The sequence below is a fragment of the Eurytemora carolleeae genome, unplaced genomic scaffold, assembly GCF_000591075.1.
Source record: "Eurytemora carolleeae unplaced genomic scaffold, Eaff_2.0 scaffold12, whole genome shotgun sequence".
Classification (NCBI taxonomy): domain Eukaryota; kingdom Metazoa; phylum Arthropoda; class Copepoda; order Calanoida; family Temoridae; genus Eurytemora; species Eurytemora carolleeae.
The window spans coordinates 743992-760251 of NW_019396142.1; the positions used below are offsets into that span (position 1 = coordinate 743992).

Sequence of the window (16260 nt, forward strand, 5' to 3'; positions counted from 1 at the left end):
ATTTTGAACTGTCTGTACAAAATATTGAAACTGAGGCAATGTTTCTGAAAAATTTAAAGAAATGATTTTTATACATACTGTAACATATTTGTTACATTGCATGTATCACTAATATATATCGAAAATGCGAAAGAAACACGAACCAATTCACTCTGAAAATCTGACCTCAGGACAAATATTCTTTTATAAAGAAGGTTTATTTTGGTTGGTCTAGCTGAGGGAACAGCTTTAATAAAGAAGTGTTCAGACATAGCATATACATTATACACTATACAGTATACAGAATGATAACAAATTTTGAAAACCAACCTCCCTATTGATTAATTAATAGAGCGGTCGGTTGTAAACATCACGATATGTTTAGTGTTTACGTATCTAACACTGTACACTTGTGTATAAAGTGATCGTATTTCTAAGAGGAATTTTATGGAATTGACCAATTTTTAGATTTTCTTTCTTTATTTAAATCCATATAAGTGTCTATCTAATTATCGATACTAATATTCAAATATCTACATAAAACCACCCTTTACGATCACTCTATATACAAGTGTACAGTGTTAGATACGTAAACATATCGTGATTTATACAACCGACCACTCTTTAAATGAATTAATAGGGAGGTCGGTTGTGTATATCTGAGCTAAGCTTCACCCATAGAGAATAGAATATATATTAGAGGGGAATTTACTAGAAAAAAGTGTAAAACGGCCATTTTGTTGTACTGTTTCCATACTGCAGGTGTACTTCACATATTTATGCTATATAACGTCTTTTGGGCCCTGGAATATCATTTTATAGAAAATCTAAAATTATTGTTAAAAGAAAACCAAATTATGAAATAGGCTGGTTTCATAATTGACCAATGATCATTTCACATAGACTCTATGCCTTCCACTTTACAAAAGCTGATTTTCCGTTATAACTATAAATCAAATGATGTCTTTTATTCCCCTAATTCATTATAAAGTTTATTTAACAGTTTAAAAATTTCGAAATTGAAATGAATAGTCTAGGGAACATACTGTATTAATGTTCTCTACTGCATATAATTTGTGAACATTTACATGATTTGTACACTTTGAACTCCCTTTCAGGCTGAAAGGGACTGAAAAAATTCATACCAAGAGATTCTTTAAATTCCCCTCTAATATATATTCTATTCTCTGTGGCTTCACCTCTTCGTTTTATTACTCTATGAACAACACGCTTATACTTTTATGTAGCCCTGGACGTGTCAATTTTAAAACTGTATGGTGTATGCGCTTGTTTCTAGTTTCAGTTTGGATTAATTGGGAAAATCCTGATTGAATTTTGCGACAGTCTGCATATTTTGCGACAGTCTGCATATTTTGCGACAGTCTGCATATTTTGCGAAAGTCTGCATATTTTGCGACAGTCAGCATATTTTGCGACAGTCAGCATATATTAGTTCACAGTGTCGTCGTCTTCCTAACTTCTCAAAAGAGAGCCTCAACCAGAAGCGTACAAGGAGATAGAGACGGCAGTTGGTAGAGTATAGGGTGGTAAACCGAAATAGAGACGGCAGTTGGTAGAGTATAGGGTGGTAAACCGAAATGCTTTTTATGTTCCCGATAATCTTGGGAAACGAAAATGATCTTTCTCTTAATCAGATATTTTCTGCATGCAGGTTTCCTAATTACTAATTTACTTATTTAAAGAACTCTATTTTTATTCAATAATAATTCCAATTAGATTTTCAAATCATCTCTCTGTCACGTATTTCATCTCTCTGTCACGTATTCCAGAATCCATCCTACGTAAGCTCTCACATCAACATATATACCCGGATACTTCTCCAGTCCACATCCTACTCCACCTAGGGTACAGGGTGTCTCATGAAACATGACTGTAGCAAGACGACTTGAGAGTCATCTTTGAAATAATTTGTGGCATTTATTCGTAAACCTTATTTTCGAAGTAAAATTCTAGAGTTAATAATCAATAAATCCCTCTAGTCTTGGCAATTCTAAAATGTGATCTGCCTTGTTGTGCTTTCAATATTACCGGAGATACTAAGAGTTTCGTTCAGATTTCGACAATTTTGATTTTATTTAATAATGATTATGGAAATTTCAAGAATCATTCGTGTAAAGTAGGTTGACGACTGAATGTCACAAATAAAGGTTACCATTGTAAATCTGGCATACCTACGGACATACCACTCAATAAATTTAGATTGTCTAAAAATTACATCTTCTTCGAAAGTAAGAAATATGAACCTAAAACTACACGATATTTACGAAATATGAACCTGCTAAGCTACTAAACTGATCTTAAATATGGACCCATAAAACTACTCCATAAATATGAAATATGAACCTGAAACTACTCAATAAATATGAAATATGAACCTGAACTTTCTCCATAAATAGATAATATGAACCTGAAACTACTCCATAAACAGTGAATATGAACCTGAACCTACTCCAAAAATAAGGAATATGAACCTGAACCTACTCCATAAATATGAAATATGAACCTGAACCTACTCCATAAATAAGAAATATGAACCTGAACCTACTCCATAAATATTAATATGAACCTGAACCTATTCCATAAATAATGAATATGAACCTGAACCTACTCCAAAAATAAGGAACCTGAACCTGAACCTACAACATAAATTTGGAATATTAACCTATAAAACTACTCCATAAATATGAAATATAAACCCGAACCTACTCCATAAATAGTGAATATGAACCTGAACCTACTCCAAAAATTTGGAATATGAACCTGAAACTACTCCATAATCTTGAAATATGAATATGAAATTAATCCATAAATTATATGAAATATGAATCTGAACCTACTCCATAAATAAGTAATATGAACCTGAAACTACTCCATAAACATGTATATAAACATAAAACTACTCCATAAATATAAAATAACATCCTGAAACTACTCCAAAATATGAAATAAGATCCTGAATCTACTCCATAAATACGTCGTATGAACCTAAAACTACTCCATAAATATAAAATAAGATCCTGAATCTACTCCAAAATATGAAATATGAACCTGAACCTACTCCATAAATAAGGAATATGAGCCTGAACCTACTCCAAAATATGAAATATGAACCTGAACCTACTCCATAAATAAGGAATATGAGACTGAACTACTCTATAAATATGAACCTGAAACTGCTCCAATGAGTAAAGTATGATCCTCCTCCTCCAAAAATAATCCTCCACCACTATCTCCTAGAAAATTGAAATTTGAATTGAAATGTTTAAATGTTTTTAGTTTTATCAACTAAATATGTTTTGTTCCGATAACCCATTATTGTCAATTCAGAGTACTATACATTCATATTGGTTCAGATCCACAAAGCTAACAAAGTAGTGGATCAACCGAGACCCAACCGAGATTGAAATGTCGCTAGGCATTGGCCCTCGGTTTAATCTTACCCACCCCCATTTATTCCTTTTGTAACCCTTGACATGCATATTTTAAAGATGAACAGAGCTTCTTTTTAACATCAGTTATAAGGAGTAATTGGCAAAATCCTGACAGATTTTGGCATCAGACATGCTTCTTTTATATCACAGATCTAGGTTGATTAATATGTCAATATGGAGAAAAGAAGCAAAAGAAAAAAGAAAGAGGATTTTATGGAGAATTAGGCGAAAAATGTATGAAAGAAAAAGGAACATGGAAAATGAAAAGAAAAAATAGATAAAAAGAAAAGGAAAGAATTGAAAAAGGGCAAAAGGTTAGAAAAGATAAGCAAGGGAGACTTGTGATTCTAAAACTTTAAAAAAATTGATTTGTGTCGAAATAAAATAAAAAAGAAATGTTTTCCTGAATATTTTCTAAAAAGCTTTTTTTATCAGTGATATAGCTTCAAGCGATACCTTGGCATGCGTCAGTAACATATCCAGCCTTGACAACCTGACGGTCATCTTTATCTTCTCCTAAACAGAAACTAAAGTTCACAACTAATTGGATAAACATCTTGTTGGTCTGTATGACGGTGTGCAGTTGGGCATCAGGGTTTAATTGCAAAGTTGTGAATTCCAAATTTTATATTTTGTAAATCATTTAAAAAATTTTACTTTGACAGAAAACATCATTCTAACACAAACCTTTAAATCGTTTGCTAAGCTAATTACATTTGAAATAAATAAAGTTTGATGTGTAAGTGTTTCCTTAGATCTCTAGAGTCCCGCGTAACATGAGAATATAAATAAATAACGACCATGTGGGACTGAATATAAAAAAAGGTTTTTGTTCATGGCCAAAATTAAAACTTTAGGTGAATACAGGGGGAGGGGGGGGGGGGTATAACGTTTTCTAAGCTCCCTAGCCCCCGCCTGGAAGAGTAAAAATATGATTTTCAAAAGGGCCCCAAACGTCCAAAATATTGACCCCCCACCATGAAAATTACTGCATACGCCCCTGATATTTATTTTCATAATTGGACTTTTTTGATCGTCATGTTAAGCAAGGCGCACGCGCACTCTACAATAAAAGCTTTGCCTATCACTTAAAACTAACATACGACGAATTATATCCTGTTATTATCAGCATATTTCCAGTCCTATTTAGATCTATATTATTCAAAATAGCGTAGAGGTCTTAATTAATATATTTTAATATTCAAAATATATACACCAAAAAAGTATCAAATACAAAAATATTCATTTAATGGGTGAAGATGTGTGACAATGAAACCCCTAGTTTACCGTGCCATAGTACTCGCTAAATCTATATATAAATTTGGCTTGTCTGTCTGTTTGTCTGTTTGTCTGTTTGTTTGTATCCAATAAACGTCAAAACAGCTGAACCGATCGGGCCCAAATTTTTTGTTGGACATCACGTGGCCACAGGGAAGGTTTATGAATGATCAAAATTTTAAAAACTTGTGTTTAAAAGTTTTTTATTATTGAAAAATTTTGAAAATGCACAAAAAAAATATTATGAAATCAGCAAACTTTTTTTGTTTTTGTTTTATACTGTACAAAGAGAAGATGTTCAGAGATAAAGCCACAATTAAAAGTTGAAATAGAAGATGGTGCGCGAAGCACCCTAAAAGCCTAGTATCTTTATATTTTGTGTTCATAATTATTTAATTTATTTACCGGCAGCTAGCTGTTTCCCTCTAGCAATATTTTAAATATAGTTTGTAGTAAATCTTTCAATAATACAATTACTTATTCTCAGTTGAAATGTCATCTAGATGAATTAATTATACAACACTATACGACTGCAAGGACGCATTTCTAACGCCTGGCAACAAGGGGACCAACCAAATGATGAGACTTTAGAGAAGATTAATCAGATTTGAGCAAGATTTAAAATACAGGTCTTTTTCCGACTTCTCTTTGCAAAATTCTATGTGTAATTTCGAAGATCGAATTTAACCTTAAAGTTGATCTGGTCCTTAGTAAAGTCTCATCATATGTTTCTCAAGAAATATTCTCCGAGTCTTCAGAGGATCACCATGAAGACTTTGTTTTTACAGTAAGTGTACTGCAGTTTGTGAGAGGGTCAAGGAGAAAGTATAACAAGGACGGTTCATTGGAGTTTTTTTTTACATTTTCTCTATGCACAGAAATAGGTTGTATAATTATATGGAGGATTTTTATAGATATTTTTTTGTGTAACATTAAATGTAGAATATTTGGTTTAAAATATCCCTAGCACAGACTAGTCCAGACCCATCACTAAATATTTCTCCGTAAACCTGAAAAAAATACATTTAAAAACATAATTAAAGTTTAAAGATAATTTAGATATTTGAAAAGTGAGGAAGGTGTAAATGTTTGATCAGAGCTGAAAACTTTAGAATGGGATATCCTTAATCCCGATCGGTTAATTAATTTGGAGATAATTACAAGAGGAGAACAAGCATTATTTAATCTGGAGATTAAGAAAAAAAAGATCAAGCATTGATCTCGATATCCGTCATTCAAAAGTTCCCAGCTCAGATTAATGAACTGATCGGGATTAAGGATATCCCATTAGTTTTCAGCTCAGAGCTGGGAACTTTAGAATGGATAAACTTTAATCCTGACTTCTTGATCCGAATATCCACTGTGGAAACTTTTCATTTTAGTCCTAATCCACTCTTTTTCCCTCTCCTTGGATATCCGTTAATTGTTTTCTCCAATGAGAATATTTCTGTTTTCTCATTGGTTGCCCGCTTTTCTCTGATTGGCTGTTACAGTTTCTCAAATGATTATATATTAATTTGAATTTGAATTAATTCTAAAGATTTCAGCTACGAGTATTCTTATTTTACCAATTTCAAATATCCGTAGATACTTTTAACCCAAAAATTAGACAGAACCAGCCGGTTTCATCGGTGTATACTATTACAGGGTTACCCACAAAGGATGAGACTCAATTTAACCCCAAACCTTCATATTTTATAGGTTTCAGTCCTCAGTTCGTTTTTTATCATAAACTTTTTATAGAGACATTTACTTGACAATTTTTTCTCTCTGCAATTTGAAAAAATATCCTAACGGAAGATGACAAAAAAAATTGTACTTCATACGATATACAAATAATATAAAAAATCTCCTTAAAAAAATTTTTACCCTGAAAATGTACTTTAACCCCATTTATATTCTATATAATACGAAAAAATAACACTTATTGTCAAGAACGAAATTTCCACTTTATATCTCTTTAAATAATAGTAAATATGTTTAAACAAAAACTTTAATGTCTAAAAAATATCGTCAATAAACATTTAATTTATTTTTTACAAAATGTTACTAAAATAAACACTGTAAAGATGAAAGGAATGACAATAAAGAAAACTAGAAGAAGGAATAATAAAAATAAATGAGGACTGAACCTGAAGACAAGATTGAGGATCCAATACTGTTACTTCTGCTACCCGGAGCAGGGTTGAAGTAGGACCATTGCTCACCAGTCTACCCCAACCTGATACTAATCCAGTCCTTAAACAATCAGAGAGGAGCTTATCAAAAATATGATTTAAAAAATAAATCCTATACAGTTGTTGAATTATAAAAACAATCTGAATTACGATGTTAGCTCCTTGCCAGTTTTCACCACGCAGCATTTATCGTTAATGCTATTGGGACAAAGTAATTGATTATCTGTCTCAATTCTAAATGTCTTAGCTTTGCAACTTGGTGAAGACTTTAGATATTTCAAACCTTGAACAAATCTAAGGATTTTAAACTAGAATATGATATAACTAACTAACTAGATATAACCATGACCATGACCAGTTAATGTTTTAAAACTAGAATATAACCATGACCAGTTCCTCAGTAGATTTAAGTCTAATTTAAAGAGAACCCAACAACTTATTGACTGCCTTTTAAATGAAACAATTAGTCCAGAAAGTTTCTTGATATAACTGAATGCACTGTGACGGACGGTGCAAACCTAAGACCCCTCCCTCACGTTAGAATCAAAGCACTGTGAACTTGTTTTAGTTTAAAATTACCTGTTAACTATATCTATCTTAGGTGAAGGTAAACAGATAGGTTCTACAAAAGACAGAAAAGTGAAAACATTGAAATATAAAAGTTAACATAATAAACAATAATAATTCCTTATGAAGTCTTTTTATACAGAAATTAGATTTAAATGTTTTAAATTCTTACCGTAATTTAATTTTAGCTAAATTATTTTAGCCATGTTCGGAATCGTAAAAAAATGGCCAATTATAATTCGATGATTTAACTCCGAGAGTGATTCTCGGACTGTAGTTACCTGCTCCAGAGTTTGGATCAACAGGAGAATCTAACTCCACCAGAGCAAGGTCGTCCTAATACAAGAAAAACTGGGATACATATGATTTGACATGTCAGAAATATTTGATATTTTTGATAAACCACAATATTTTATTCTATCCTTGAAATTACGGATAAAATGTTATATTGTTGCTATAATACTTCAATCTATTTCAGTTAAACATCCAAACTCTTCTACCAAGTTTAACATCATCTGAATAAAGAATTAAAGAAAACACAGTTTATATATGGAGAGTAGTTTGAAACCGGTCATTCCAAGGGAAATCAATACACCAGGTATATGTGAACTACCTGAGGAAAACCAGGTATATTCGACACTTGAGGAACACCAGGTATATGTGAACTACCTGAGGAAAACCAGGTATATTTGACCTAACTGAGGAACACCAGGTATATTTGTCCTACCTGAGGAACACCAGGTATATTTGTCCTACCTGAGGAACACCAGGTATATTTGAAGTACCTGAGGAAAACCAGGTATATTTGAACTACCTGAGGAACACCAGGTATATTTGACCTACCTGAGGAACACCAGGTATGTTGGACCAAGCCGGATGTAGAATACTTCTTCTCATCTTTCTCCTTCCGGTTAAAAAAAATAAGTCAACATTATTCTAAAATTTGAAATCGAGCTTTTATGAAATCAAAATTATCTAAAATTGCTCATTGAACATTATTGTTTTTTATTGCATTACAATCTATATATTATAACTTTTATACAAAAGAAAAGGGTTAATTTACAATAATACTAAATCGTCTTTTAAATCTTAAATACCACGCGTTATATCTTTAAAACTTCAAGCTTCTAAAACTTTAATCTGAAATTAAATGCCTAAGTTTTGACAATTGAAGACAATAAAATGTTTTACTAAGATTCAGGAATCGTTAATTTCCATATCCGAAGAAAAGTTTGCTTTTGTTTTGGTTCACTAATTAGATATCCAGGTCAAAGTTTGCGTTTGATCTTGAGCATTTTCTGGAACTTTAGACTAAAATGAAGTACCAAAGATCTAACAATTGGAGATTAAACAATTCTATCCTTTAGTCTCCATATCTGATATTCCTGTTGTAAGCTGTTTATCTGCTTCCCCGGAGAAGCTAATTTCAGATATCTGATTCCTAAGCTGGTTCTCGAATTATCTATGAAATCCGTGTTTCTGGAGAACGTTATGAAAGATACTTGATTCCCTCAATATCTGGTAGATCTCTAAAAGAAGAGATTCTGTAAACTATTTTATTCCTGTAAGATATAAACACTTGAAGAAGGTTATGCAAGATACCCGATTCCTACATTATCAGTTAGATCCGTGTTAGATCTGTCGAGAAGGTTCTGCTGTAAGATATCTGATATCTAAAGTATCAACTAGATACTCGAAGATGGCTCTGCATGAGAGGCCAGATTTCTGAGCTTTCTGTTGATATACTTGGAGAAGGTTCAGTAAGCTATTTTATACCTGATCTGTCAAGATTTAAGATATCCATAATTAAAGAATGCTCTGTAAGATGTCTTATTCCTGAGCTGACTGTCGATATCTATGCCTGGGGTAGGTTTCATAAGATATCTTATTCCTACGCTTTCTGTTGATATCCATTCCTGGAGAAGGTTCTGTAAGATACCGGTTTCCTGATCAGTTTGTTATTACACTGTACCTAGAAAAGGTTCTGAAAGATACCTGATTCCTAAGCTGTCTGAAAGATTTGTTGTTCCTAGAAGGAGAACAGGGTTTGCTCCAAGGGCCTCTATACAGTGTGCTGCAGTCAGTACAAACCTAAAACATGAAAATGATTGAACGATTCATTGACTTTCTATTCCAGTTTTAATGTTGATTAAAAGGGAAAATATTGTTTATGATTAAAATATTACTGAAATCTCTAATTAAATTGAATAATGTTGAATACAAAGAAATATTTAGGTCTATTTGTTGTTTGGGTTATCAAACCCTGAAAATATATAGCAGATATAATAAGACGTACCTCATATCCCGAGCAGCTCTGAATGAAATAATACCCAAAGATGCATTACCATAAATACCCGAATTATTTTTAAAAAAAAGTATTTTTCTATTTATCGACTGCTTCTCTTTCTCTAAAAGCCTATTCAATTTTGTGAAATAAAAGCTTGTAAGAAATAAAAGCTTATTTGGAAAGTCTTCATCATTGTGTTGGTATAAACGCCGACCACTGTAAGCTATTCCAACCTGCTGGATATAAGAGTCCCACCGCAGAAATAGTTCTCAGCTCCAGTATCTGTTGTACCCAGAGCAACCGTCCAGGGAAGGGATTGCTCTGCTGCAATATCACCTCCGACAATAGTTCTCAATCTAGGTTGGAGCACCTCGGACCAATCCATACTTCCAACCTGAACCTGGGAGAGGAAATAAGAATATTCATTCTTTATCTTTTCGATCTAAAAAAGTTCACCTGAGATTCAGAGTCTGGAAAATAGAAAGCTATTCTTCCACATTTTTCTTTTCTGGACTCTGCATCCTCAGGTTTCAAGAAAGGATCTTCTTCTCTGGTCTCCCCAAAATCGAGGATTGTTTTTGATGTTGATGTTATTGCTGGATCATCTAGTGTTGTTGCTGTTGTTGTTGTTGACAATGATGTTGTTGTTACGTTTACTTGTACTGTTGATGTCTCTTTAAAATTTACAAAAAATTACACTGCAGAGAAATACCAAACGATGATTTATTTATCTTTATAATACCCTCAGATCACTTCACAGTGTCCCTGGAAGAAGATCAACCTTTTTGAAAAAGTCCCAAAAATCTTGCTTTGCCAATCTTCCGTCTTGTTCCTAGTTTTTATGCATTTTAAAAATCTCTTGGAGTATTTTTTAGCAAATCTCATTTCAATATAGAACTCGAAATTCTGAAAATCTTGGATTACAATAAAATGTATTCTTTTGAAAACTAGAGAACAAGGCGAAAAAATGGCAAAATAAGATTTTTAGATTTTTTTAGAATGGTTTATAGTCTCCAAGGACACTGTGATCTACAAAATGCACCAACCCAGCAGGATTGGTAGGTTTACTCTACAGCATTGTGTTGGTAGGGCTAGGGTATACCATGAACTAAACCAATAATTCTTCTAGGTCCTTTAATTGAATTCGTCTAGTTTTAGGAATATGAATTTAAACCTTGATCTGGAAGCTTACAGCACACCCCGACTTCATTATCATCCTAGAAATGAGAATCCTGAGATCAGACGTTTTTTGGTGTGAATCTCAACATTAAGCATTGATCTCCATCCTATGTAGACCTACGGATTTATTAAATCTTCTTCGATATCCTGTGTTAGTCATAACTTTAATGAGGGATCAAGGATTGATACTCAAATTTTAAAGTGTCCACATTGGAAATTTAAAAATAGAATTATAATTTTACATATTGTCGAAAAATGAGTGATATTTGATCAAACTGGAAATGGTGATTCAACTGATAAAAAATCTCGTAACACATCAATTGTAAAAAGATATGAAAACCTTTTCACAAAATGAAGGAAAATAAAGTCCTTCTGTTACTTCAGGGCAATCTTGTTCTGCCAAGCAAACACCTAAATATATGGACGGTCACTTGAAATTACTCAATCAGTCCCTTTAAGCAAAGAACAAGGGAGTACTAATCAAGGATATTTGGGATTAGATAGAATTAAAATAAATGGGATAAGATTCAAATTTATCATCACCAAACTTCATAATTTCTAGATTAAAATATTCTAGGAAGTGTTGATCAGTAGCAGATTAATCTAGCTCAGATATTTGATTTATCCTGTAAACATTTCTAGAGTAGAGCAGAGATTAGATCTCACCTGGAGTTTTGTCTAGAGTAGAGCAGATTTTGGATCTTACCTCAAGATTGATCTAGAGTAGAGCAGAGATTAGTTCTCACCTGAAGATTGGTCTAGAGTAGAGCAGATTTTGGATCTTTCCTGGAGATTGGTCTAGAGTAGAGCAGAGATTAGATCTCACCTGAAGATTGGTCTAGAGTAGAGCAGAGATTAGATAACACCTGAAGATTGGTCTAGAGTAGAGCATAGATAATAAATTACCTGGAGATTCTCTACAGTAGAGCAGAGATTAAATACCACTTGGAGATTGGTCTAGAGTAGAGCAGAGATTATGTCTCACCTGGAGATTGGTCTAGAGTAGAGCAGAGATTATATATCACCTGGAGATTGGTCTAGAGTAGAGCAGAGATTAGATCTCAACTGAGAATTGGTCTAGAGTAGAGCAGAGATGATAAATTACCTGGAGATTCTCTACAGTAGAGCAGAGATTAAATATAACCTGGAGATTGGTCTAGAGTAGAGCAGAGATTATATCTCACCTGAAGATTGGTCTAGAGAAGAGCAAAGATTATGTCTCACCTGGAGATTGATCTAGAGCAGAGCAGAGATTTATATCTCACCTGAAGAGTAGTCTAGAGTTAAGCAGAGATTATATCTCACCTGGAGATTGGTCTAGAGTAGAGCAGAGATTAGATCTTTGAAGACGTTTCTCAACCGAGAATAGTTGTGCATTAGAATTAAAGTTTACAGCTCCACCACCCTCCAATAAACTAGGAAAATTAGAGAAAGATCTCTCTCAATGTTTACAACCCATTGTTGCTTTGTTTTAATCAAATAACAGTAAATATAACTTGAGATTATAAGCTTCATAAATTTAATTCGGATCGTAGTTTAAAGTTTAAGAACAAGTGGAAAGATACAAAATGTCTGTTATTTTTAAGGAAAATTATCATATTTAATTGATTTAAAGGGACTGTCACCGTAATTTCAAATAACCCTGCATTAAAAATGGTTCCTTATTTAGCTTTGTCTGATCAAGTAGGAATAAAAAAATCATGTTTATCATTTAGAAAACTGATTATTTTCACTTGTGGTTTCTGTACAAAAGGGATTTGCGCATTTCCACTGCAGGAAACCTATGGATAATCAAGCAGAATCAAACACTTTTCAAGCTAAAAGGCAACGTAATCTTCCACATTATATATCAGATAAAGGTTTCAAGGATACCGATGTTAATCTGACATGTTCAATGGATGCTCACTGAAAATTACGCCCACAATCCCTTTAAGGTCTGAGACACAATTTAATTGTTTTGTAAAATCAATCCTTAACATGAGAACAGTTAAGGCAGGGTTGAGAGGAGCAAAGATACGTTTAGTCCTCATCCTTCTACCGAGGAGAGAAACAGAGAGAATGCAGTCAAGTATATCAGTCCCACACCCCACTTTTATGGGAGATTTAAAAATTCTGCCAATTTTTGATTTTTCATGATTTATTAAAACTTGTCTTCCACATTTTAACTTTTCTGTTTCTTATTTCCTCTTCAAAGATTATCTATTTCTACATTATTAATTGGTTGTTTGGTAGATTTTCTTCCTCAGCTTTATATTTAATAACATCAATAATATTAATAATAATAAGATATTTCAAACTTTGATTGTTTGATATTACAGAAGTCATAGTTTGAAATATCTAAGGTCAACAACATTGGTTTATTAAGATATAGGGATTTAAAAACCAGAGTTGTGGCAAAGACTCAATTCCTTTCTAATAATATAACATGAATTTTTGTTAACCCCAAACCATGCATTCAAGGAAGAAAACGTAATTTTAGGCCATAATTAACAATATCTAAATATTATTTTATTCTGTCACGGATTTTTAAAAATTAAACCCGCCAAACAGCCGAGCCCCTTAACCCTGCATTACCATATTTGCTGAATATATAATTAGAGACTAAAGAATATAAAGCTGTGCAAAGTTATTAAATTATAAGATTGTTTTATCCGACTCTATTGAGCTGCAGCATGATTCCAGGTTTATGAAATTCAGCCTGTAAACACTAGATGCTAGAGCATGGATAATGCTTACTGCATGCTTTACTGATTTATGCCATATATCCTGCATGTTTCATGCTGCAATATTACCACATCTTTTCTTACTTCAGGCTGGCCAAACTCATCCCCCCCCCCTTAGTCCTCAGTGCAATATGGGGGGGGGGGATGAAACACGAATTATTATTCTATCTAGGACTATAATTAACCATTAACCTCTTCGTTAAAGAGAGTGTTCTCAAAAAATAAAATTGGTGTAGAATTTCAAAATAAAAAATAATTAATCTATTGGTTGTACTTTTATATCTACCTGATGTTTCTGTAGAGTGACTTTTGTAACTATCCTATAGAGAAGATTGAATTGAATACAATCAATTGTTTTTAGTTTTATTTCTACCTGATGTTTCTGTAGCGGGACATTGGAATAAACTATCCTATACAAAGATCTCAAAAATGTCGAGGAAAACCAGGTTTCTCACTGTCAGTGTTTACTTAACACTAGTGTTCAGTGCAGTAAAGGCAGAGCAGAGAATATTTGGGACCCGTTCAAGAAAGGTTACATCAAATACTCTACAAAGAATCATTGCATAGAAATTAGAACATTTCCTTAATAATAAAATAAATGGTTTATCGTTTTAACATCTAGAATATCATGCCATTTTGTATGATATACTGTATCTCTATATATGATGTTTTAATCTCTCTGTTTAGATCTTTGGTTTTCCGATCATAACTCATGAACCACATGACCGATTTGTCTCAAATTTGATTGGGGGAACTCGGGAGAACCACGGGAAAAAATCTAAGTTGAATGGGTGGACTTTTTTCGGGAAGACTCCAGGCAAAGCTGCGTACCCAAGCTAGTAATATATAAAATACAATTTTGTTAAAAGGATTAAGATTCAAAATTAAATTGCCATTAAAATTAAGAAGAGGAATCGAGAAGAAATTACGGTTTTATTAAGGGGCATCGATTGATAATATTTTACAGATAAAATAACAAGCTAATTAGAATTATTAAGACTTATTTTTTTCTTACTTCTTATCTTATTCATCCTAGAAACAATTAAAATCAAATTCAATTTAAAGAGATTTTTTATCTCATAAAGATATGGTACTGTAGCGTTTTTATTACATCATAATTACTTCATACAAAATACTTGATTTAATCATCTATCTAACGATTTATTTCTGTAGATTTAGATATGCAACATATATGGAGATAAATCACATAGATCTGGACTGAGTCATAATTTTTTTAGACTTGGTCGAATTTACAGTGTCGCAACGCTTTTGATTTTACCTTGATAACTCACACCTTTCTACAATCCAAGATATTTTAGAACTTTAAAAATCGTTTTCTTTTAGCTTTCGACTTTGTTAATCGGAAAAATTCTCATTGAGTTTTGCATAGTATGCTGCAGAAATATTTAATACACAATTTTATTTGTATTTCCAAAATCCCACTGCACAGTGCACATCCATTGTGCACTGTGTAGCCTGTATTTTAAACTTCTAACTAGGTGGTTTGTGGAAAAAACTCAATTCCTTTAAAGAATAATGAAGAGATATAAATATAGAATAATGAAATGTATATAAAGTATAAATCCAATCAATTCTTTGTTAAATTCCTAAACTAAGGTCTAAATAATTAGTCTAAAAGTTTTAGTATTTAATTACACCTCAGCCCTATGGGTTGAGAATCAGTATCGGACCCGGATTCTAAAGTTTTCCCCTCGTTTTAGAATAAAAGCTCCAAGAGAAAATCAAATGTTTCACTAATAGATAATTGATATTACATAAACATTTACTTTCAGATTGTAATGAACACGAACTTATTATGCATGCATTTAAAACGAGGGGCATTTCCAATTCACAACGGTACCTTATAATACATTATCTGATTATCTTTTTTATCTTGTTAATTCTGAACATTTCTTCTATCGTTTTGAAGAAGAAATGCGCAAGTCACTTTATGGAGAAACCACAAATAAAAAAAGTTAACGGGAAGATGATAGATATCTGTACTAAATCCAAAATAAAATGGTTAAAAACGAATCCTAAAAGATGTCTTCCTTTCATCAAGGTGCAGACTAATATTTAAATCAGTATTATATTCACGCAACCTCGACTTCAATCCTCTAGTTTTTAGTTTAATTTTAATCTAAACCTTCTTCACGTTTATCAAACAGGTTCAAATTGTTTTGAGGGAGAAATATGTTGTCCAATCTTTCTACTGTTAAATATTTTTGTCAAGGGCTGAAGTTAAAATTTTGAATTGTGCTTTCAAATTTCACTTAGACCCAGACTAATGAAAAGTTTCATCAACTTTCTAGACTGGGTCATTTTAATGTGTCACAACGCCTTGGTCTTTGATCTTATCTCACTAACTTACTTATACTTTCTTGTAGTAATTTACAAAATGCTAATGAATTTTTACTTGAGCGCTTGCAACCTTTGGATCACTGTGGTTTGTCCAAAGTTTATTGGAGATGTATTTTTTAGAAAAAATATCTCAAGTCTGCAGGTTTATTCTCTTCCGTTTTTAAAATTTGTTTCTCTCTTAAAGATTTAAAACAAAGTTGAAATTAAAATAAAATTGCATGCTGAAAACGATAGCTTCCCCCCCTATAGAGAAGATT

The 16260-nt window shown here is 32.6% G+C and overlaps 1 protein-coding gene across 1 annotated transcript; it reads right to left on the reverse strand.

The window, feature by feature from the left end:
- Window positions 1–1667: 1667 nt before the first annotated feature.
- On the reverse strand, window positions 1668–12294 carry LOC111696233 (venom peptide isomerase heavy chain). The gene is made up of 15 exons (XM_023465779.1): window positions 12225–12294; window positions 11260–11330; window positions 10915–10957; window positions 10197–10414; window positions 9974–10140; window positions 9449–9544; window positions 8297–8357; window positions 7735–7789; window positions 7466–7508; window positions 6842–6947; window positions 5673–5719; window positions 5115–5134; window positions 3888–3947; window positions 3168–3233; window positions 1668–1840 (listed from the first exon to the last, which is right to left on the reverse strand). Exons 5-15 carry the CDS (start codon window positions 10123–10125, stop codon window positions 1746–1748), a joined length of 801 nt encoding a protein of 266 aa, XP_023321547.1. The 5' UTR covers window positions 10126–10140; window positions 10197–10414; window positions 10915–10957; window positions 11260–11330; window positions 12225–12294; the 3' UTR covers window positions 1668–1745.
- Window positions 12295–16260: the final 3966 nt, after the last annotated feature.